Source organism: Mastigoproctus giganteus, chromosome 5 (assembly GCF_048544385.1).
Source record: "Mastigoproctus giganteus isolate SK-2022 chromosome 5, ASM4854438v1, whole genome shotgun sequence".
In the NCBI taxonomy this organism is placed as follows: domain Eukaryota; kingdom Metazoa; phylum Arthropoda; class Arachnida; order Uropygi; family Thelyphonidae; genus Mastigoproctus; species Mastigoproctus giganteus.
This window is the reverse complement of record NC_143579.1, coordinates 134,400,137-134,425,648: the sequence shown is the minus strand read 5'-3', so window position 1 is coordinate 134,425,648 and position 25,512 is coordinate 134,400,137. Positions and strand designations below refer to the sequence as shown.

General features: G+C 39.8%; 1 protein-coding gene across 1 annotated transcript in view; it reads left to right on the top strand.

Annotated features, from left to right (window-relative positions):
* The first annotated feature begins 9,334 nt into the window (after positions 1–9,334).
* Positions 9,335–25,512, top strand: part of LOC150085710 (RNA-binding protein 42) — a 209,564-nt gene continuing 193,386 nt past the window's right edge. The window contains exon 1 of the mRNA XM_090373458.1: positions 9,335–9,523. Coding sequence (XP_090229584.1) covers positions 9,471–9,523 — 53 coding nt within the window. The 5' untranslated portion in view covers positions 9,335–9,470. The remainder of the gene's footprint in view (positions 9,524–25,512) is intronic.

The window sequence follows — 25,512 nt, the reverse complement described above, 5'->3', positions numbered from 1 at the left end:
CTTGGTTAACAGCAATGACCTCAAATTCTACATCATTCATACTGGATACGGATAATCAGGTCTGTCCGGATTATCGAGATGTTAGATATTCCCCTAGATAAAGCAAGTCAAAAGCTGAGGAATGACATCCGTCACAAGTCCGTAGCACTATTAGGCATCAATTTGAAAAGTTTGGGGTGTTTTGGGCTGTTGGTCACGTGTGCTCCTGAGGAGCCCAATTGAATAAGTTCAGCTAGTGCAGCGAGACAAAACTCATACAGTGTAGTAGTGCGTCAGGAGTGACAAGACGACAGTTCGGATGTGGGTGTGGCTAACTGCGAAATTGCTAGAGGGTTACATGACTTTACTCAAAGCAGGAACAATGCCAAGGTCACAAATCAGTCTTATGACAAAGAAAGCACTTCAGGTCAAATGCAAATCAACATTATTGTTTGGAACTACACTAAACAAAGGCTCAGAGAGGAACGTTACACACTATCAAAACTTAAATGTAAATAAATAGTACTTATCTTTATGAAGATTTCATAAAAATCCATCCTGGCTGTAGCTAATCATCTAAGGAACATAGTGGCACATTCATTTTACAAACATGCCATTTAAAAAACACTTAAAAATTACTATAAAGCCGGAGCTAAATTACAGACGTCTAATCAGTCATCAGAGTGCCCGAAACATGGATGACGGGACCCAGCAGAACATCGCATTACAAAGCGATTTTCTGCAGGGAAAGCAGAACATCGTAAACGCATTACACCGCCGCCACTGGCTGGTTTTCGTCCCACGGTGCATCCAGGCGCAATCATTTCCCCATATAAACGACGCACACGTACCCGGCCGTCCTCATGGTTCAATAGGAAACGTAATTCATCGGACCAGACGACCTTCTTCCAATCACTAAAGGTCCAGTTTCGATATTCGCGTGCCCATTGTAGGCGCTGTCGCCGGTGAACCGTGATTAGCATGGGCACTCAGAGCGGCCTCCAGCAACGCATCCCCATTTTCAGTAGGATTCGATGTACTCTGCGTTGTAACACATTACTCCCGTCACTAGCATTCCAATTACCGGAAAACTGCGCCGCAGTCGCCCATCTGTTCACAGGTACCATCCAGGAGAGTTTCGCTAACCTCGAGCATTTGTGAGCTGTGGTCCTTCAACACCTCGCCGGCGGTTCGTGGGTTGTCCCTCCTCAGAGTACTTTCGGTAAGTACTAACCACGGCTGACCGTGGGCATCCCACCACCCGTGCCGTTTCGTATATTCTCTGACCCAGTCGTCTGGCCATTATTTGGCCAGACGGCTGGGTCATCTTTGGCCTTTGTCAACTCGCTTAAGTCCGCTGCCTTTCCTATCTGAAGAACAAGAGTACCACTGATTAACGGAGCTCATTATCAGGTGATTTTAACACCGTGTCCCGACCAACGCACCCGCCATAGTTCACCTGCAGTTGTTTCGATTTGCATAACGACTCACTGGTAATAATGTTTTGGCTCATCGGTGTAATCGCATAACATCATCAGCAGGCCTGTCATGGGTTCGCCGGTATAACTGTCGAGCGCTGCGAACTGATTTCCGAAGAGTAGTAAGGTCCTGGGACCACCTGGAGAAGACTTTAGGGTGGATGGTCTTCTTCTTCTTCTGATTTTTAGGAAGTCTTAAGAGACTGTGAATAAACTCGGATAGATTATCTGTTGAAGTTAAGCTGAAGCTGTCCGGAGGGTTTAGCGAATAGTCATTAGTGACGGACGCATCAAAACAGTCCCAGTCAACAGTTTTTGTGCGGAACCGGACGAAGTCTGGTGTTCTATGCGAGTTGCAGTTGGTAGGTGCGTCTACAGAGATATGGAACACAATGGCTCTGTGGTCACTGAGTGTATAATCTAGGATTGTAACGCAGTCGCTGATGCGTAGTCTGCGCGTGTAGCACAGTGGTATCGTCACCGTCCTCCCCACACCGGGTGGAAAAGGCCTGGGTTCGAATCCCGTCGATGACGCGAGGAACTTTAATGGGCTTTTTTCACTCCGTGGCTGAGTTAGTCGGTCTCAGGCGTAGATAGCAAGGTTTTTCTCCCCAGTAACTGGGGGTTTTTCGTCCAGCAAAACAGGCAAATCGACCATAGAACATATGCAATTTACAGACACAAATACGGGTTAATGTATTTAATTATGGGAAACCCTAAAATAATAATAATAATAATAATAGTCGCTGATGCGTAAATTTAAGTGACTGGTGGTGAGTGTAACGTCAATATTCGACTCACCGGTTGAGCTGCAATTGGTGGAGAGTTGGCCTGGTCAGTTATGGTCTGCAAGATTATGACTTCAAATGAAGTCCTCAAGAAGAAGACCTCAGGCATCAGAAACAACGCTAAACCAGAAATGGGACTTTGCTTTGACGTCCGAGGTAATGAGGACATTCTTAGAGCCGAGGCACTTAAGTGCAAACTCCAAGATGTTTAATGAGTCAATGATGTCAGCAGAAGGGAGACAGTAGATTGACAGAAGATAGAACGAAAGAGAGGAGAAGGAGATTTGCACACAAGTCGCCAGTTTGTTGCAGACTCCAGGTGGTCCCAGGACCATGGACAATAACAATATCTAAAATTCTGTTTAAAATAATGATGTATGTTTTAGGGTCTTGAGGCACAGGTTGCACCACTCGAACACAAATGTCCATAAACTTGGAGATATGCCCAAATTGATCCTTTTTTGCTTTGCTCTGCAGTCAGCCGAATCTCATCCGCAACCTATGTCCATTGATTTGAAGAACTTTAAGTTTAAGGTTTTGTGGAGTGCAGGAGGAGGAATGAGAAAGACAGCCATCAGAAGACGTTTCATTTCGATTCACCTGAAATGCAGAGTTGTTTGGGTTACTCTCCATTAGCAGTTCTGAGCCGTATCATTTCCAGAGCACGTTGGTATTCAGGGCAGGTTGTATCTCTCACTGAGTGCTGACATGCCCTCTTGTGCCTCTTACAGTTAATGCAGACAGGCTGCTCTCTGGGCACTCTGCAGTGACGTGCCCACTATGGGCACAGTGACCACAGGTTTGAGAGCTGAGGCAAAGAAAACATTTCATTACCATTGTAAATGCTCGAAATTTGTGGGAGCCACAGCCATGGAACACCCGATCGCGAGATAGCACTTCTTTATAGGTTTTTGGTACAAAACTGACAACCATGTGATTAGTCGTGGATGAGTTGGACTTGTTGAACTGGAACACAGTGCGTCCCTTTACTTCTTCCTACGAGAATCCTAAATCAATGAGGTTCATAAAATAAAGGTCATCTAAAAAGTCCTCATTTGCGTAGTCTTTCGGAACGCCATAGAATATATTTGCAGGATCTGAGCTTTTTGGAACCGATGCGACAACGCCAGCATCAGAAAGGGACGCAGAAGAGGAGATAGTATTGAGATCTTGCTTGGACCCAGTTTCTAAGATGACTCCGCGATTTCTTATCACTCTGAGAAATTTAACTCCTTCACCTCATGGCTAGTTTTCAGTTCCCTGGTGTCATTAGCTCTCAGGAGAAGGACATTCTGTGATGGTTGGGTTGTGCCGCCAAGTTGATGACTGTTTGTGGTCGTAGCCGTGAAAGGTTTGTTGGTATCAGAAGAAGGTGGAGAGATGCCCTTCCTCAGAGCATCTGCAAACGATTGAGTGGGATCTGGGATATATGAAGATGCAAGTGGGTTTGTAGTGAAAGTGTCTAAGACTTTTTCGAGGATAATCGCTCTGGATCGTAGCTCATCGTTCACACCGCTTAGCTTCTCGTTGTCAGTTAACGGTTTCGTGGCAATTATCTCCAGTTTTGACCACAAGTCATGAATGTAGTTCCTTGCTATTTCTGTGAATCGATTTGCATCGCAATTAATAAAAGATATTAGTTCTTTATGTAGCTTAGAGATGATCTGTTGACGGGGCTAAGCATCCCCAAGCTCTTATTTTCTACATTCCCAGAATCGGAAGAAGTCCCCAGCCTGGAGGAAGAACTGAGGCTACAAGCAAATGCGCCGTCCGAAACAGATGCAACAACAGGAGTAGCTGGAGAAGCAGGGGGTAGTTGGAAGCAACAGGGTTGTTACCAGAGAAGTCGGCAACAGGACTTTCAGAAAGGCTTTCTTTCCGCTGACCCTAAAGACTTTAGCTTAATTTGTTCATCTGCAGAAGCAGCAATCTCATACCGGGACAAAAGGAGCTTAAGCTTCTTCTTGCTCTTATTCCTTTTCTTCTTATGTGAAGGATGGGGAGTCTTACGTGGTGTCTTAGGCGGAAGAGGGGGGGAATAATCTGATTCTTCCTCTCCAGATGCAGAGGAGCTGTCATAAGACTTCATTATTAGCACAATCAATAAAATCAACTGAATCAATAATTCTATAAGTCTAGTCCTGGGCTGAATCCTGTTTAAACAATTGCACAGTTTTTCTTTTTTTTTCTCTCTAACATCGAGAGAAGGAGTATTTGGGGAAGAGAAGAGGCAGGGAGAAACAGTCTTGAAGCAACTAGTCAGGTCAGCAGCATGAAGGGCAGGCCAGTTTCATTAGACACACTGGTGCTAAAAATAGACCAGAATTGTAAAATTAATACGTTTGAAGTGGTCAACTGCCGGCAAACTCACAACGTAGTGGAACTGCTTGACTTTGTATTACAGCCCGGAGGCAGTGGGGAGTTAGTGAGCAATGAAGGCCAGCACATGCGAAATTAAATTCGGGCCTTGAAACAAGCAAAGACGGCAGATATGAACGCAGTACAGGTAAGAAACAGAGCATGAAAAAATCATAATTACCTAAAGATTTAGGGACACAATCTTGCACTAGACGTTCACAGTATAATCAGCCAGGTCACTATACAAAAAAGGTGGTGTAACTCGCAAAATAAACACATGGAAAAACTGTAAACTTGAGGAGCACAAGATAAGACAACCTTCACTTCTACGCGCACGCGCATTCACCGAAAGATTAAGAGTAAAGTGTATTGATGTCTAACGGCACCAGGGTTTTCCCACATCTCCGCGTTGCTTTCATTGTAGGTGTACCAGTTCACTGGGAAGCCCAGAGATTTAAAAGTGTATGGATTTTGTATAAGTGTAATGTTGTGTATCGTTGGTCATCTGACCATTTTACCGCTGGACCTCTACTGTGGCCCAACGTTGCCCACACATCGTTCCCCGTAGAGGCAGACCAGGTACACAGTAGTATGAAGCTTTACTCTGGCAGGCCCTGCCACCTAGTTTCCTAAGGTTTCAGCGGTCAGGGGCCTATGAAAAAAAAAAAAAAAAAAGATAATGCAACACGCGGCAATTTTGGGGGTAAGACGCTAAAGAAATTATTAGAGGCCAAATTGTGGTAATATGGGGCATACGCTTTAATGTTTAGTCAGAGTGGGGAGGAGACTGAAGGCTGGGGGGAAAAGTCAGAAATATGGGGTCAATAGGAAAGACGACCCCAGAGAAGGTCAGTAGGGCATGCCCATGCCCAACCAGGAGGAAAAGAGGGGTGGGCGAGGGGGAGAGGAAACAGCAGAGCCGTCCCTTCTCTCTCCTGCCCAGGAAGAGGAGTAAAAGCCCTGTGCAAGTGAGTACAGGTGTAGGATCGCCTTATGGCGTCGGCAGCAAAGCTGTGCGTAGTCACAATAGTTGAAGTGTCCAAGCCGTGAAAGTTCGTCATTCCTGGGACAGTCATGTCCCATCCAGTTGTTAGCCTATCCATTTTTGTGCAGGCGATGCACGAGCGGGTATCCTCACACGCGTCATTCATATTTCCGCGTCTCTATCAGGTAGGTCGTTGCTGACAGTCCGCGAGGTCCCTCCTTATTGATGATTCTTATATGCAGCAGTTGTGTTTTGCGCTAGAGGGGAAAAGCAGCTCTTGCACGAGTTTCTCCATGTTATTGTGGTTCCCTGTGAACAGCAATTCGTGTTCTGCGCTGGGTAAACAACTCCTGCGCGAATTTGGTTATCGCCTTGTACTCTTCGCATGAATCTAGTAGGTGCGACTCGAGATGTCTTGGGAAGTACGTGGTTGCTGTCATAAGTCTGCAGCTAGGTCTTCATAGTTGGTATATTCATACATTATATGTGTCCAGGTTTCTGGCTCCCCACAGGAGCAACCTGGGTCCTCTAGGATTCTGAAAGATGCTAATTTCGCGTTGAACGCTCTGTGGTCTGTCAGCAAATAGGTTGTGAAGTGGCCTGGATAAAACCAGAGTGGGGGCTTGGGGTACACCCTGTCTATGGTGAGCAGAAATTTCATTGTAATTTCACCTTTGGTTGCGCCAGTCCATCGGTCCTGCCATACCTGCTGTAAATGATTTTGTAGTCTGATTTTTTTCTTCTTTCTGATTCGCAGCTGTGTTTACTGTAAAGCCAAGGAAGGTGCAGGGTTGTCCTTTTGGAATGCTGTGAGTGATGCCGCAGCGAATAGCCTCTAAGTCCAAGGGTGGGCCCCTGCTAATCATCACCCGTGCCTGCTGTACCACCAGCAGCACGGGTGATGGAGAGGCGTAGGTTGTTACTGGTTGGAAGGTTGTTTTATAATACAATGTCAGGGTGCGTTTGTTGATCCCCCAGTCACGTCTTGTGATTCTGGCCACTAGTGCAGAGTACTTCTTAATCTTTGTCTGATGTATGTCAGGTGGTGTAAGATCGAGAGTATAATCCAGTGAGAGTTAGATGAAATGCTCGACAAAATTAACAGAACAATGTGTTTTTTATGAATATTATATTGTAAATATTGTCGCCGAAGGCAATTATTTGAATCGCCAAAGGCGAATATCAGATTCAAGAGTTAATCAATTAACATCAAGTGGCCCAATGTGATTAAATCCCTTCTGTCTACTGGTAATATAAGCAGAGAAGTCTTTGTTGCTTTTCTTTGCAGTCTTTGCCAGACACATCTCACAATTTACCTTTTCTTGCCTAACTTCCTCTGTTACTTGATTACAAAACCAATTTATATCTACCACAGTCTTATGTATCACCTGATAATTTAAATGCATCCCACACATATATCTTCTCTGCCACAAGTCTCAGCAGTTCATCTGAGATCCATTTAGATCTAAGCCTTGAACAGGATTTCTTATTTAGATTAGTGGCTTCTATGGTTACTTCCCTGAATGTTTCCCGCTTAAAATTTGCTGTTGGTAACATCATAAGTTGGTCCCGTTGCATAGAATTTCAAAACTGTCTGAGATCTCTGTAGTCACCCTTACGAAATCAAAAGCCCTTTATCCTGACACTAGTTATGCCTTGAAATAATTTCCACATTAGTACACTGTGATCACTGCTATCTAGTGGGTATTTACCTGCAGATTCTTAATGCATGAAGAATCACGGCTGATAACCAGATCAAGAGTATTGCTTCCTCTTGTTGCCTCACTAATCTGCTGCTGTAGGAAACACTGATTCAAGAAATCCAAAAAATCTCGCTAGTGAGCGAGTGACCAATCCAATCACAAATTCCAGTCAACATCTGGAAAGTTCAAATATCCCTGTATGAGATATTCTGATTTACGGGCCCACTCTATTTCCCTGTATAGCTGTTCGGTATACTCATCATAGTCATTAGGTCTATAACACATTGCTGCTCTCAATTTTGCTTTTCCAGTGCTTATATGACACCAAACTGCAAAGGACATTCCAGTTTTTCATCCAGCAAAACAGCAACCCAAAAATACCCAACAGACCCAAAAAATGCAGGCACAATTTATTCACTGACGGCTCATAATCTTTAGCATTACTTTTATTTTGGGGCAATTTTTATTTGCCTTAAAAGTTTGTCCAGTTCTTTCTTGAATTTATTGAACCAATCAATTTTCACAACGACAGATTAAAGTTTGTTCCAGCTATTAACCATTCGCTGGCTAAAGACAAATTGCGCACATTTATTCTTTAAAAATGATTTTCATCAATTTGAATTTATGCTCCCTAAGTGTATAATCTGAGCAAGAGGAAGAATCCCATCATCATAGAGTTTGCTCAAGTCATTCATAGCCGTTACATCTCAATCAAGGAGGTGATTATTCCATTGTATAAGGCGATGGTCAGGCCACACCTAGAGTACTGTATACAGGTCTGGAGGCCTCATTTCAAGAAGGATGTAGAGCTGCTGGAACGAGTACAGAGAAGGGCAACAAGATTAGTGAATGGAACAAAGGGGTGCTCTTATACAGTGTCTGGAGACTAGGCACCAGCGAGGTGATCTGATAGAGGTGTATAAAGCCTTGAATGGTTTAAGCATGCTCAATGCTGATGGGATTCTTCCTATAGCTCAGAAAAATCACTTGAGAGGGCATAAATTCAAATTGAGGAAAGACAGATGTAGGATAGACGTGCGGAAATTTGCCTTTAGCCAGCGGGTGGTTGGTTGGTGGAACAGACTTCCATCCCTTGTGGTGGAGGTTGATAGCCTAAATAAGTTTAAGGCTCAGCTGGACAGGTATTTTGAACGAACAGAGGGGTGAAGTGGAAGTGGGTTTTTTTTTTTTTTTTGGCTGATGCTGCATAAGCTTGATTTCTTGAATCAAATGCCTCTACTAATGCTAATGCTAATGCTAATCATATTACCAAGCAGGTGCCTAGTTTTCAGCCCCTCACCAATGTTGTTGCCATTTTCTGTACTCGTTCCAGTAGCTCTACATCCTTTTCACATTAGCATTTGTATAGGTATATGATGTAAGGAAAAAACCAATTCTCATTTCACCCATCCATTCCTCCAAAAGTTTGTCCAGTCCTTTCTTGAATTTATTTGAGCTATCAAATTACACAATGACAGATTAAAGGCAAATTTAGCTACAATAGATGTGGCTAAATTTGCCTTGATTACATACTAGCTTATATCTACCCTAGTCTTCTGTGGCGCCTGTTTATTTATATGCACCCATGCATTTAACCTCGAACAGTATTTCTTAGTTGAAATACTTAGAAATACTGTTTAAATTTCCCTACTTAAAAAAAAAAAGGGAAACGAGAAGAATAATGAAATTATAGAGAATATAGTGACCAAAGATTTGATAAAAATTTCGCCTAAAATTTTTATTCTCGAATAGTTAGGTTTGATGGGTTAGGTTTGGTCAAAGTGCAAATGAAGACATTCAATCCAAATAAAATCAAATCAAATGAGATCGCATAATTATCACAGCAGAGCTAAGAGGGCCATACACGTTCTTTCATTTTAGCTTGACGGGATTAGTTCCCAGTCAATTTCACATACCTTTTGGAATGACACTACTTTGTGTACTGTTCTGTGGACACTATGCTACCACGAAAATTTATATTAGGAAAACATTTTTCGAATTACTTTACCAACAGAGGGCGTTACGTGGAACGTTTCCGTTTGTATAGCATGGATGATATACGCTTCAGGTGTTGTGGTTTGACCAACGTTAATTTATCCTAATTGCTCTTGTGTTCTGTGATTGATGTTAATATTAGAAAAAATAATCGTTTAACCTGAACTGTAAAGATAAAATAAAAATGGCTTCAATGACTGAAGAGAGACGCCGGGAGATGGAGGAGGAGATGAATAGGTACGTTGGTATATGTTTTGCATCAATGAAACTATATATCGTGAAAGGACGTATAGTTATAGACTATACAATCCTCAAGTTATCCTGGAACTGCGATTGCTAAATTTAAGAATTAACAGTTTTATGAGACTGCTGCGTTTAAATAAAACTAATGTAGGAAGTTAATGTGTTGCTTTTAACTAAAGCACGAAGCATAAAGTGAAAATAGTATACAAATGCTTATTGTAATGAATGTTCTGTGTTTGTTGTTGACCTTTACTAGTCAATGGTGTGCTCATTGATTTACATGTATTTATTTACGGAAGTGTTGTGAGCTGGGATTAAAGCGAAAGTTTATAAACTTTTGTAACAAATATGTTTGTCACACGAGTGTGACAAATATCATAAACAAATATGTTTATGAAATTTGTGACACGAGAATTGGCCATCACCCTATCTTTGATGAGACTATGCAAAAGTTATGGAATGGAATAATCTTCAGAATGCTGCATCCACTGGTTGAAGGATGAGATTATGTCTATGCTGTGATAGAGTGTATTTGGATATGATGGAAAGGTTTTTTTGCAGATGCTGTGAAGTCAAGTTTAATTATTCAGGGAAACAGTGAACTGGGAGAATACATGCAGGGCCTGCCGTTAGAGGGCACAGTGCAACTATCCCCCCATTTGGGACAAATTATTATTATTATTAGTTTATTAATCCTGTAGGGTTCACCCCTGTGTATAGTCAGAAGAGGTTATATTGCAGGTTATATGAGCCGCACCTGCTGAAATACATAAGTCTTATTTACAAAATCTTATCTACAATGACAGCTTATATTCTTAGTATCTTGAACTTTACTAATGAGTTACATTTAATTTAAGTGGAAACAAGTTTTGGGTTGAGTTCTAGCAGGATCAACCTGCTCACTTACAGTGGCGGACAAAAAAACTGCATCTCTTGTGAATTTTGCAAATAATGTGTTTTGTGCTGCATTGTGGGTTGCAGAAATATTCAAAATGCATTTGTTAGATGCAAAATATATCTCTGTGAATGAAATCCAATAAAACGACTCCATCTGATGTACCTAATTGCCATAAATATCTTCTCAAAGGGTAAAATGGAAAAAACGTAATTAATGGAAATATGAGAAACCATGCAAATGGCAATCATGACAACCAAACATACATGTTATTGCATTTATGTTGTACAAACTGAAATGACAAGTTAATGTAATAGTATTATGTACTGTAAATTAACAAAATAAGTCCTCAATATTTTGTTGTTCCTCCTCGAGCTGCAATTACAGCCTTGCAACAATCTGGCATACAGTTAATCAACTTCTGGATATACGGTTGCCCAATTTCGTGGTACCACACCCTTACAATGCTCTCCTACAGCCAAATCTTACTTGTTGGCTTCTTCTGAGCAATTTTAGATGCATTACATACCAGCAATTTTCAATAGGGTTCAAATCTGGACTGTTCCAGGCCAGTCCAACACTGTAATGCCAGCATTTCTGAGGTATGACTGCACCTTAAGGGAGAAAAATGAGGGAAAACATTTGTGTAACTATGTTTTAAGCCTTGTGAGACAAGAAGACAAACTCATCATTAAATCTAACTAGTATAAAACTTACCAATTTTGCTGTGTGGCAGGGTGCTGAGTCCTGTTGAAAAATGCAGTTTTGGACATCTCTGTGATGATGCCTAATAACAGGTTTCAGGCACTCTGCCAAAATAGCAGTGTAGGTTTCTGCATTCACCATTCTGTTAATAAATTTAATCTCTGCCCTACTCCTTTGCTTGTTATGCATCCCCAGACCATCTGACTGGCGGGCAACTTTATAGTCAGTGTTATGCAGTCAGGATTGTATGCCTCTGATTTTTGTCGTCTGACATATCGCTTCCCACCTGAGCCATGCAGGTTGAATTTCAATTCGTCAGAAAAGATGACGATGTCCCATTGATCTTTTGTCCATGAGACATGCGTTTTAGCCCAAGCAAGTCATTTCTTCCTCATTTGTTGGGTCAACAAAACTTTTTCTTGGGCTGATAGGCATGCAGACCACATTCCGAAAGCTGTCTTTGGATAATTCGTGCACTTGTTTCAACACCAGAGGCCATCTCAAAGTCCAGTTTAAGATCAGGAGCACTGGCATGGTGATTACGCAGGCATAACTGTTTCAAATCTTGGGAAGGCGTAGTCACTCTCTTACGGCCTGATCCAGGTCTTCTCTTTACATCACCAGTTTCAGACTTAAATTTCAGCACCTGGGATACTGTTGACTGGTGGCAGCCTATTTTATCAGCCATAGCATGCGTAGAAAGCCCTTCCTGGGGACCTGGATTTGTCACATTATAGCCTTAGTTGCTGATGCGCAAATAAAACCCAAACCAAACCCTTCCTGGGACAAAGCAACAGCTACACTTTTTTTTTTGCTGTCAATTGAGCATATGGAGCCATACTTACACCTCCGCAAAACAGGATACTAATGAGCATGTATACCCTTACAACTCCGTATTTATAGAAACGGCTGATGCAATACCTCACAATTACTGTCTGATGCAGTAGAAGCGTTATCTTGCGCAGTACCTTTACTTCGTGACAAACAAAATGACTGTAATCTAACAATAGCAATACATTTCACTACAAATGTTACTTTATTTTAAGGTGATGCAGTTTTTTTTGTCTACCACTCATACAAGACTCAATATTATACAATAGTCTCTGTTGATATGAACACTGCTAGACTTAAGTGAGACCTGCTTTCTCTAATTCCTAGAGTTTAGTTTTGCCAAAAGCTCGAAGTATCCTACAGACACCCAAAACCTGTTGTATTGCATGCATAGAAGCACTAAACAGTGAACATCAATTTGGGGGTATCCATTCACAGTTTGACGACAAGACAAGAAGAGTCCCCAAAAACTTGTCTTTGGTATGCAGCCTCTTCCCAAAGCCTTTCAGCATCAATCCTCAGTGTATTAAATATGTTGAGTGTATTAAATATGCTGGGAAACATTCTGCTGAAGACAGTCAAGCCTGTTGAGTGAGGAGTGGATATGTTGGCTTGGACCAGTAGGGAATCTCTCATTGGGCTGTGGGCATGAAATTATGTTGTCGATCTTTGATGCCTCTAGCTACCGGGTGAGGAGTTGAGCAAGTGTCAGCCAAATTCCATCTTCCTGGAAATACATCCATTTTTAAAGATACCTGAATCAGAAGTGCTCTTAGGGTAGTGGCCCCCCCTTGTGTAATAGAAAAATAGCTGCCCCTCACAATAAATGTTATTAATAAAATATTATTTACAGTTTATTTACAGTTATTACTCAATCACAATGTGCATCATTGTGGATATTGTGTAAAGTTTGCATTTGATAACTGTCAAAATAATTAAGTTTAGATTAATTCAAATTCAAATGTTAACAAAACTTAGATATCTGATTAGTAGATTTAATTTTATAAATTTTTATGTAGCAGTTGAAATGGGGGATAAACAATTTAATGTAATCATATTGAATTATTGTGTGCCTACATAATAATAATTAAATCAAAAATAAATTAGGTTTCAAAAGGATGAGTACACAATAAATTATGATATATAATAGAATCTGGATAAGAAATTCCCTCATAAGAAGTTTTCCCCTGTACTAGGTTTGGTTTCTTAATTCCCAGTTTCACCAGTTTCTTGTGGTGATCGTGACTTGTTTTATCAGGGTTCGACATGTTTTCCTTTGAATATTCGTGTTAATCAACATGCGGCCTCAGTTCATGCTTCTTGTTCAGCAGCATCAGAATTAACCTTTCATGCTGTTAATGAAAAACATTTTTTATTTAACGAGGCCAAAATACTTAGTGTCCAACGTAATTATACTCGACTGTTAATTGCAGAAACTGTAGAAATTAAATTTCACGAAAATTCTGTTAATGTTCGTCGGCCGTATCTCATTTCCGATTCGTGGGCTTTTATGAGCATGCACAAAGACAAATAATCCCTATTTAAGTTTCATACTCACCCCTATTCGGTAATTTTCATTCCTGTGATCACAATATACGGTCGAAAAGCGTTGTCAGCTTCAGGAAGCAAAATCGTTATGCAATTTTTTTCGTTAAATTCTTTTAATTAATTTTCTTATTTTTAATTGCATTAAATTCATTTTTAATTGTGTTAAATTTATTTCTAATGATTTTTAAACAATTTTTACTCTAATGTAAGTTTTTCAATTTTTCGGTTTTAATTTCTGGAGAGTATCATATGGAAGTGTTCTACGTTCTGTATTGAGGTAAACTTCTCTTAATATTTTACATCTCTCAGTGGTAATGTATTATTTTCCCATGCAAGAAGTTTCCCAGGTAAAAAGTTTTGCATAAAAAGTTCATGATTAAAAAATACACAGTGTATTATTATAATGACGTTTTCCCACTTAGTAAGTTTTTTGAATATAGAAATTGAAATTATTTATTTTTATTATTTTTTATTTTAAAAAAAATATTAAACAATATAAACATTTGTTAATCAAACAAGTTAGTCCCAAGCATCATAGATTTGGTTTCTTAAGGCCCAGTTTCACCTCTGTTTGTTGCAATGTATTATTTTCCTGCACAAGTTTCCCTGGATAAAAAGTTTTCCTGCATAAAAAGTTTGTGATAAAGAATACACAGTGTATTATTATAATTCCTTTTTTTTAAAATACAGAAATTATTTATTTTTATTATTAAAAAATATTAAACGATATAAGTATTTGGTAATCAAACAAGTTAGTACAATGCATCATTTTAGGGTAAAGATTTAGTTTAGGGTGCACCGTTCAAAATGGCGGACAGGAGAAGAGGGGGAAAGCAGTGATTAACATGTTGTGACTCCACCTACTCACTGCATTCCCCCTTCTTCTCGACTGCATGTGGCGGATGTCACGTGACATCAGAGCTGAAAATGAAGAAAAAAAAGGCGATTTTTTTTTTTTTTTTTTTTTAAATCAATCAAGAAACAAAAATGCACATTATTCGGGGATGGCAAACTGTAATGTGACATCCCAATACGTTGGAGCTAAAATGAAGAAAAAGAAACAGCAAAACAGGAAATTTTTTTTTTTAAAACAAGAAATATCAATTTTACAAACTGCGATTCTTCTCGCCCGTACATTACTAGACAATTGTACGTGCATTAACAATTAAATTGCTGTCTGTTAATGTACCAATTGACTACAAAAATTTTTGGTGGGGGCTGCTGCCCCCTAAACCCTTGCTTTTGGGATCGAATATAATGAATTCCACATGCATTAACAATGAAATGGCTGTTTGTTAATTCACAGAATGTCTGCAAAAATGCTTATTTTTATAAATTTTTTGGTAGGGGCTGCCGCCTCCTAAAACCCCGCTTTTGGGATCAAATATAACAAATTCTACCTGCATTAACAATGAAATTGCTCTTTGTTAATGCACAAAAATGCTTATTTTTTTAAAAGTCAGTAATAACTGAAGCAATAACAGGGAAAACAATGAAATTGTCAAAAAACTACTAGAAAACAAAGAAAACTCACCTCATCAGTCGTAGCTTAGCATGATAATAACCGAACACTTTAATACACAAAATGAAGGAGATTACGCAATCCTAATTAGCCAATCAGTGAACTTAAGAGTAGAAACATCACTTTCGTACAAAATAAATAAATAAAAATAACACCTTTTGCAATTTGGCCCTGGAAAGATTGTGCAGGACTCAAAGGGTAGAATTTTTTTCAGCCTGGTCTGTACTTGTTAACAGGAGAGACTGCTTCTATAGGGATGGGATACACTTAAATAGAAAGGGTGCAAGAATGTTTGCTGATGCTATCGAGGCAGTGTTAGGAGGGTCGGAAAACTGCTAGATTGGGGGGATAGAAGGACTAATAGATTAACAGTAGCAACTGGCAGAGGAGAAAGTGATTCTAGCACTGCTTCTATTGGAATGAGCAGCAGCCTGGAAAATAAGATGCAGGATATTTCAGAGACTGCTGGGAATCATTGGGGTACAAGTAAACACATGGGTTGTGTGTTAGGGTGTCTAAGAGGAAGAGCAGGTACATGTATACTTGCGTGTACACCAATGCTAGGAGTCTAGTAAATAAATTTGATGAATTTGAGGTATTGCTCAAAACAGCAAAGGCAGATGTTGGGATTTCAGAGACGTGGTGTCACACAGATATAAGGAATGCAGAACTGGAATTTGGGGAGTACAATGTCTACAGAAAGGATAGACAGGAGAGGAAGGGAGGAGGGGTTATGCTATTAGTTAAGAAACACATAAAATCCAAGGAAGTGAAGCCAGTCGACATCGCTGGACAGTGCAGTGTCGAGTCAGTTTGGTGTCACATAAGCATTGGGAGATCAAAATTGAGAGTAGGAGTGTGCTATAGGCCTAATGACTCTGATGAGTATAATAAGAGACTGTACAGAGAAATAGAGTGGGCCAGTAAATCAGAGAGTCTTATTATGGGGGATTTAATTTTCCAGATATTGACTGGAATTTGGGGGCTGGTCACTCACACACTAGCAAGGCTTTTGTGCATTTATTGGATGATTGTTTTCTACATCAGCATGTTCGGGAGGCAACTAGAGGGAGTAATACTCTTGATTTGATTATTATCAGTAGCGATTCTTCATGCATTTAGAATCTGCAGATAAATGAACCACTAGGTGGCAGTGATCACAGTGTTCTGAAGTGGGATTTACTCAAAGAGGTAACTACCATTAGGGGTAAAGGGAAGGGGTATTGCTTTTGTAAAGGCGACTACGGTGGACTGAAACAGTATTTAAATTCTATGCAGTGGGATCAACTGATGATGTTACCAACAGCAAATTCAAAATGGGAAGCATTCAAAGAACTTATCTTGGAAGCTACTAGGCTTTATATACCAACTAAGAAATATTGTTCAAGGTTTAGGCCTAAATGGATGTCAGATGAACTAATGAGGCATATGGCAGAGAAGAAAAATGCATGGGATACATACAAATTAACACGTGACACAGAAGCCTATGATAGATACAAGTTGATCTGTAACCAAGTTACAAAGGAGGTTAGGCAGGCGAAGGCAGATTACGAGAAATCCTTGGCAAAGGATGCGAAGAAAAACAGCAAAGAGTTCTTTACTTATGTAAACTCTAGAAGGAAGGGGATGAATAAGATTGGTCCACTTGATATCGATGCATAAACTGTTGATGATCCTGCTCAGGTAGCTAACAAACTAAATGAATATTTTGCATCGTCATTCACACATGAGGCGAGGGGAATGTAGCTTACTGCCAGAGATGTATTCAACTCTGGCAGTAAGCTAGAGAATCTTGTAATAACTGAGAGTAAAGTGGAGGAGAAATTGTTGAAGATAAACACAAGAAAGGCACCTGGGGTGGATGGAATCTATCCAGTTATATTAAAGGAGGCAGCAATGGAAGTAAGCAAACCCTTAGCCATAATTATGAGAGCTTCCTTGGACTCAGGGGAGGTACCCATGGACTGGAGATGTGCAAATGTGACCCCAATTCACAAAGGAGGATCAAAGGCTGACACAAGTAATTATAGACCTGTGAGTTTAACTTCTGTTCCCGGAAAATTAATGGAGGCACTGGTTAAAGAAGCACTGCAGGATCATCTAGACAAGACTTCAGTTATAGCTCAGACACAGCATGGTTTTGTTAAGGGGAAGTCTTGCCTGACCAATTTGATTGGATACTATGATGCAGTCACAAAAGAACTGGATGCAGGGAATAACTTTGATATTATATACTTGGATCTTAGAAAGGCTTTTGATACTGTTGCACATGGAAGACTGCTGCACAAATTGGAGCAGTGTGGCATTGGAGGCAAATTGCTGCTATGGATAAAGGGGTGGATGAGGGGGAGAAGACAGAGAGTGGGAATTTCCAGTTGAATTAGCATTAGTAGAGGCATTTGATGCAAGAAAGCAAGCTTATGCAGCATCAGCCAAAAAAACCCACTTCCACTTCACCCCTCTGTTCGTTCAAAATATCTGTCCAGCTGAGCCTGAAACTTATTTAGGCTATCAACCTCCACCACAAGGGATGGAAGTCTGTTCCACCAACCAACCACCCGCTGGCTAAAGGCAAATTTCCGCACGTCTATCCTACATCTGTCTTTCCTCAATTTGAATTTTGCCCTCTCAGGTGATTTTTCTGAGCTAGAGGAAGAATCCCATCAGCATTGAGCATGCTTAAACCATTCAAGGCTTTATACACCTCTATCAGATCACCTCGCTGGTGCCTAGTCTCCAGACACTGTAATTTGCAAAACTTAAGCCTTTCTTCGTAAGAGCACCCCTTTGTTCCATTCACTAATCTTGTTGCCCTTCTGTGTACTCGTTCCAGCAGCTCTACATCCTTCTTGAAATGAGGTCTCCAGACCTGTATACAGTACTCTAGGTGTGGCCTGACCATCGCCTTATACAATGGAATAATCACCTCCTTATCCCTGCTGGAAAAATTCCTGTATATCATTGACAATACTCCATGAGCTACTCTTGCAGCCCGTCTGCACTGCTCAGAGAACTTCATATCTGCCTGCACAACCACCCCCAAGTCCCTTTCATTCTCTACCACAATGGAATCAATGGACACTATTAGTGGAGTCCCTCAGGGTTCAGTATTGGGTCCTTTATTGTTTTCTGTATTTATAAATGATATTGATGATGGTATATCAAGCTTAATGTCCAAGTTTGCAGACGATACGAAGGTTGGCCGGGTTGTCAAGGACACTACTGACACTATGCTGCTGCAACAGGATCTGGAAAGGTTGAGCAGATGGGCCGAGAGGTGGCAAATGAAGTTTAACATTGACAAATGTAAAGTACTACATATGGGAAATAGCAACCCCAGAGCAACGTATCAACTGTGTGGTACTACACTGACAGTGGTAGAGAATGAAAGGGACCTGGGGGTGGTTGTGCAGGCAGATATGAAGTTCTCTGTGCAGTGCAGACGGGCTGCAAGAGTAGCTCATGGTGTATTGTCAATGATATATAGGAATTTTTCTAGCAGGGATAAGGAGGTGATTATTCCGTTGTATAAGGCAATGGTCAGGCCACACCTAGAGTACTGTATACAGGCCTGGAGACCTCATTTCAAGAAGGATGTAGAGCTGCTGGAACGAGTACAGAGAAGGGCAACAAGATTAGTGAATGGAACAAAGGGTTGCTCTTACGAAGAAAGGCTTAAGTTTTGCGAATTACAGTGTCTGGAGACTAGGCAGCAGCGAGGTGATCTGATAAAGGTGTACAAAGCCTTGAATGGTTTGAGCATGCGCAATGCTGATGGGATTCTTCCTCTTGCTCAGAATAATCACCTGAGACGGCATAAATTCAAATTGAGGAAAGACAGATGTAGGATAGATGTGCGGAAATTTGCCTTTAGCCAGCGGGTGGTTAGCATTAGCATTAGTAGAGGCATTTGATTCAAGAAAGCAAGCTTATGCAGCATCAGCCAAAAAAAAAAAAAAAACCCACTTCCACTTCACCCCTCTGTTCGTTCAAAATACCTGTCCAGCTGAGCCTTCAACTTATTTAGGCTATCAACCTCCACCACAAGGGATGGAAGTCTGTTCCACCAACCAACCACCCGCTGGCTAAAGGCAAATTTCCGCTCGTCTATCCTACATCTGTCTTTCCTCAATTTGAATTTATGCACTCTCAGGTGATTTTTCTGAGCTAGAGGAAGAATCCCATCAGCATTGAGCATGCTTAAACCATTCAAGGCTTTATACACCTCTATCAGATCACCTCGCTGGTGCCTAGTCTCCAGACACTGTAATTTGCAAAACTTAAGCCTTTCTTCGTAAGAGCACCCCTTTGTTCCATTCACTAATCTTGTTTCCCTTCTCTGTACTCATTCCAGCAGCTCTACATCCTTCTTGAAATGAGGCCTCCAGACCTGTATACAGTACCCTAGGTGTGGCCTGACCATTGCCTTATACAATGGAATAATCACCTCCTTATCCCTGCTGGAAAAATTCCTGTATATCATTGACAATACTCCATGAGCTACTCTTGCAGCCTGTCTGCACTGCACAGAGAACTTCATATCTGCCTGCACAACCACCCCCAAGTCCCTTTCATTCTCTACCACTGTCAGTGTAGTACCACAGAGTTGATACGTTGCTCTGGGGTTGCTGTTTTCCATGTGTAGTACTTTACATTTGTCAATGTTAAACTTCATTTGCCACCTCTCAGCCCATCTGCTCAACCTTTCCAGATCCTGTTGCAGCAGCATAGTGTCAGTAGTGTCCTTGACAACCCTGCCAACCTTTGTATCATCTGCAAACCTGGACATTAAGCTTGATATACCATCATCAATATCATTTATAAATACAGAAAACAATAATGGACCCAACACTGAGCCCTGAGGGACTCCTCTAATAACATTAGTCCACGATGAGCAGTGTCCATTGATTACCACTCTCTGTCTTCTCCCCCTCAACCACCCCTTTATCCATAGCAGCAATTTGCCTCCAATGTCACACTGCTCCAATTTGGGGTTGGTAGGTGGAACAGACTTCCATCCCTTGTCGTGGAAGTTGATAGCCTAAATAAGTTTAAGGCTTGGCTGGACAGGTATTTCGAACGAACAGAGGGGTGAAGTGGAAGTGGTTATTTTTTATTTATTTATTTTAATTTAATTTTTTTGGCTGATGCTGCATAAGCTTGCTTTCTTGCATCAAATGCCTCTACTAATGCTAATGCTAATTTTTATTTCTAATATACAAATTCCTTTAATTAATATTGAATGAATTCAGTTAATAAATTCATAATAGCCTAAATTCATTCAATTGAATGAATTAATTAATGCAGCTGCAATCTTTTTGGTCGGTCCAACTTTCCTGCTAATATTTGGCATTCAGCCAGCCCGGTGCTTGCGGATCCTTTTTGGCCAGTAAGTCTCCTAGCAGTTGGCTGGCATCGGTACACTGATTTTTCTGGTAATATTCAGGATTCAGTAGTGACGGTTTTTGGCGAATCTGATTGCACTCTCCACTGTCACATAACAGATTCACCTGCTGGCTAAAGGATTAGTTCGGCAAGGAGAACAGGGGAAAAAATTGAAGTAGGCGTGGTCTCCACCCGTCAATCGCTGCCATGTCGGCGAGTCTAGATAGGGTGCACCCTAAACTAAATCTTAGCCCATTTTAGTTCGTAGTAAACCACTGAAGTAGGTGAAATGGCATTGTTTTTGACATATGTGCATCTCATATTGTGAATGCCTTCCGAACGAGTTGCACTACCTCAAATAAGCAATGCTTTGCCAATAGAGAAGACAAATTTTGCTTATTCTCAGTGGATACCACAACCTAGGGGTTTTGGGGGTGATGCTATCTGCTAAGAATCCATTGGCGAAGTGTTGCCTATTCGAGAAGCCAATGTCAATGCATTGCTTATTCGAGGTAGTTTGATATCAGGGAAACTCGTTGTGAAGGCATTCACAATATGAGATATAACAAAAATGATTCCATTTAACCTACTTCGGTGGTTTACTATGAATTAAACTGATGTTTGGCACTAACTTGTTCAATTAGTGAATTTTCCATAGTCTGAGGCTTTCAGCACTAAAACATTTTTAGTAGAAACATTTTGATATAATGGAAGTGGCGTATTTCAATTGTTTTCATTGATATCCATAATTGGATACATAGATAGCGTTAAATTCTGATGGCTCTGAACAGTTCTGAATTAGTTAGTAGATTATTGCTCTGTCTTACTGTAATTGTGACCTTTTAAGGTATATTGAAACTCCAAAGGAGCTCATTCTTCCAACTTGGTAATGAGTTTAATGAACAGAATGTTAAGCAATTATAAATCCCCAGTTTAAAAATGTTTCCCATAGGCAGAGTAAAATTTTTATAAATTCTGAAATAGTACTTAAAAATCATCTTTAACTTATGTATATGTTTCTTTTCAATTTTATTTGTGTAGTTAACATTTCATACCCTTAGATCATTTTCCCTTCTAAGAAGTTTTCCTGCTTAAGAAGTTCTAAACCTTCAGTCCCTTGAAAAACTTCTTATCCGGGATCTACTGTATATGAAAGAATAAATAATATAAATAATATTTTTGAATAAATAATTTGTTTGTTTCAATTACAAGATTTAGTATTACACAGAGATGTACCCAAAATAGTCAAATACAATGTAAAACACAAAAGTAAAATTAAATATTGAAATATAACAAAATATCTTATAAATATAGAGCATAGAAATGTCTAATAATGCAGAATCAGTCCATTCTGCATTATTAGGTTCACATAAAATGTACTTTTTTATTTTTTATTAATTTTTGTGTATCCAGTTGACTGAACAACTCATGCTCAATTGAAATGATTACCAAATTGATAAATGATTACTTAGATGTTTGTTACTTATTGATCTTAAATCATTTTTTATTAGTTCTAATTTATAAAATGTTCTTTCCTTGGTGGCAAAGCTAACTGGTAAAGTCAAACATTATACAAAGAGCAATACACATGTTTGAAAATGTTGATGTCAAATTGTTTTCACAATATATTTTAAAACATCTTGGTCACTATGTTTATGGTGTCACTATGTCACTTGGTCACTATGTTCGGTGTTTATGAATGATATTGATGATGGGATATCAAGTTTAATGTCCAAGTTTGCAGATGATACAAAGGTTGGCAGGGTCGTTAAGGACACTACTGACGCTATGCTGCTGCAACAGGATCTGGAAAGGTTGAACAGATGGGCTGAGAGGTGGCAAATGAAGTTTAACATTGACAAATGTAAAGTACTACATATGGGAAACAGTAACCCCAGAGCAACGTATCAACTCTGCGGTACTGCACTGACAGTGGTGGAGAATGAAAAGGACCTGGGGGTAATTGTGCAGGGAGATATGAAGTTCTCTGAGCAGTGCAGACGAGCTGCAAGAGTAGCTCATGGTGTCTTGTCAATGATATACAGGAATTTTTCTAGCAGGGATAAGGAGGTGATTATTCCCTTGTATAAGGCAATGGTTAGGCCACATCTTGAGTACTGTATACAGGTCTGGAGGCCTCATTTCAAGAAGGATGTAGAGCTGCTGGAACGGGTACAGAGAAGGGCAACAAGATTAGTAAATGGAACAAAGGGTTGCTCTTACGAAGAAAGGCTTAAGTTTTGCAAATTACAGAGTCTGGAGACTAGGCACCGGCGAGGTGATCTGATAGAGGTGTATAAGGCCTTGAATGGTTTGAGCATGCTCAATGCAAATGGGATTCTTCATCTTTCTCAGAATAATCACCTCAGAGGGCATAAATTCAAATTGAGGAAGGACGGATGTCGGATAGATGTGCGGAAATTTGCCTTTGGCCAGCGGGGTGGTTGGTTGGTGGAACCGACTTCCATCACTTGTTGTTGAAGTTGATAGCCTAAACAAATTTAAAGCTCAACTGGACAGGTATTTCGAACGAACGGAGGGGTGAAATGGGAGTGGGTTTTTTTTTTTTTTTTTTTTTTTTTTGGCTGATGCTGAATAAGCTTGCTTTCTTGCATCGTATGCCTCTACTAATGCTAATGCTAATGCTAATGCTATCCCATTTTTCATAAGTCACAGAATTTTAATTTCATAGATTAATTCTGAATTGTCAGTAATTCTTCAAACTAATCATCAGTTAAAATTTAATATGTAAATCTTTGTCATTGTGTATTAATTCTTCCTGTGGTATGTTTATTAAGTGGCTGATTGAATTAAACATTTTAGAAGTATCAGTTTTCTTTTAGCACATGAAACCTTTCTTTAAGATAATGTCATATTCAAAATTACAAAATGAGAAATTCCATTTAAAATTAGTATGAGGATCAGTCGTGGATTTATCTTCATGTTGTACTGAAATGTTTTTTCCTTTATCTGATTTTACATTCTGTATTAAAAAGCTGGTCACCATTCACAACTTCAGATTATTTTGCTTTAGAAATAAATTGTTGTAATGCAGCATCACTTCTTATTTTGTAAAAATATCTTTTCAAATTTTCAAGTGATTCTAAAGCAGTATTAATACTAAGTTTAGAATCTTGAAGCATTTTGCTGACAATTTTAATTCTTAACAAGATGTTGTACTGAATTAATGCCGAACTAAGAAATTTGAGTGCTTTTATTTTACCTACGGTTGGCTTTTGCCTGGACACATGTGGCAGCATCTTTGGATTTATTTTCACTTATTTCAAGCAATGCATCATAAATTTCACCAATCTGATACTTTAGAGCAGTGGTTTTCAACCGGGATGCTACGGCACTGTAGGTTGTGCCAACAATGTTCCAGGGTGTCACGTGATTTGGGTTTAAGTGACTTTAACTTATTATTATTATTTTTTTTATTTATATATTTATTTCATTATCACAATAATTTATAATGAAATAATGATTATAATTATAATAATGAAATAATTTATTTCATTATTATGATTATTATAATAACTATCATAACATATTTTTTTAATATTAGATATACAATATTATATATATTAGCATTAGCATACGATGCAAGAAAGCAAGCTTATGCAGCATCAGCAAAAAAAAACCCTTTATTCGTTCCAAATGCCTGTCCAGCTCAGCCTTAAATTTATTTTAGGTTATCAACTTCCACAACAAAAGATGGAAGTCTTCCACCAATCAACCACCCGCTGGCTAAAGGCAAACTTCCGCACATCCATTCCACAACTGTCTTTCCTCAATTTGAATCTATATCCTCTCAGGTTCTTAATCTGAGCAAGAGGAAGAATCCCATCAGCATTCAACTTGCTCAACCCATTCAAGGCCTTATACACCTCAATCAGATCACCTCGGAGATACCTACTCTCCAGGTGCTGCAGTTTGCAGAATTTAAGCCTTTCTTGGTAAAGGCACCCCTTCGTTCCCCTCACAAATCTTGTTGCCCTCCTTTATACTCATTCTAGCAATTCTACATCCTTCCTAAAATGAGGCCTCCACACCTGTACACTATACTCTAGGTGTGGCCTGACCATTGCTTTGTACAACGGGATAATCATCTCCCTGTCCCTCCTAGCAAAATTCCTATATATCATTGACAAGACTCCATGACCTGCCCTGGCAGCCCCTCTCCACTGCTCAAGAAACTTCATATTTGATTGCACAGGTCTTTTTTACTTTCCACTTCCCTGAGTATAGTAATACACAGTTGGTATGTTTCTCTTGGGTTATTGCTACTCATATACAGTACTTTGCATTTGTCAATGTTAAACTTCAGTTGCCACTTCTCAGACCATTTGCCCAAATTATTTAGTTGCAGTAGCATATTGTCTTTACTGTCGTTAAGAACCCTGCCAACTTTTGTGTCATCTGCAAACTTTGACATTAATCCTGATATACCTTCATCAATATTATTGATGAATACACAAAACAACAATGGGCTCAGCACCGAACCGTGGGAACTCCACTAATAACATTTTTCACGAAGAGCAGTGTCCATTGATTACCACTCTCTGTCATCTCCCACTCAACCATCCCTTTATCCATTGTAGCAACTTTCTCTTAATGCCATATCTCTCCAATTTGTACAGCAGTCTTCTATGTGTAACAGTATCAAAAGCTTTCCTGAAATCCAAGTATATGATATCAAAATTATTTTTGACATTCAGTCCCTTTGTAACCACATCATAGTATCCAATCAAATTGGTCAGCCAAGACCTCCCTTTAACAAACCCATGCTGTCTTAAATATTACTGCAGTCTTGTCTAGATGATCCTGCAATGCTTCTTTAACCAGTGATTCCATTATTTCCCCAGAACACAAGTTAAACTAATAGGTCTATATTTCTTGTGTCACTTTTTGAACCCCCTTTGTGAATTGGTGATACATTTGCACATCTCCAGTCCATGTCAATCTCCCCTGAGTCCAAGGAAGCTCTCATAATTATGGCTAAGGGTTTGCTTACTTCCTTTGCTGTCTCCTTTAATGTAACTGGATAGACCCTGTCCACCCCAAGAAGGCACCTGGGGTGGATGAGAAAGGTTGCGG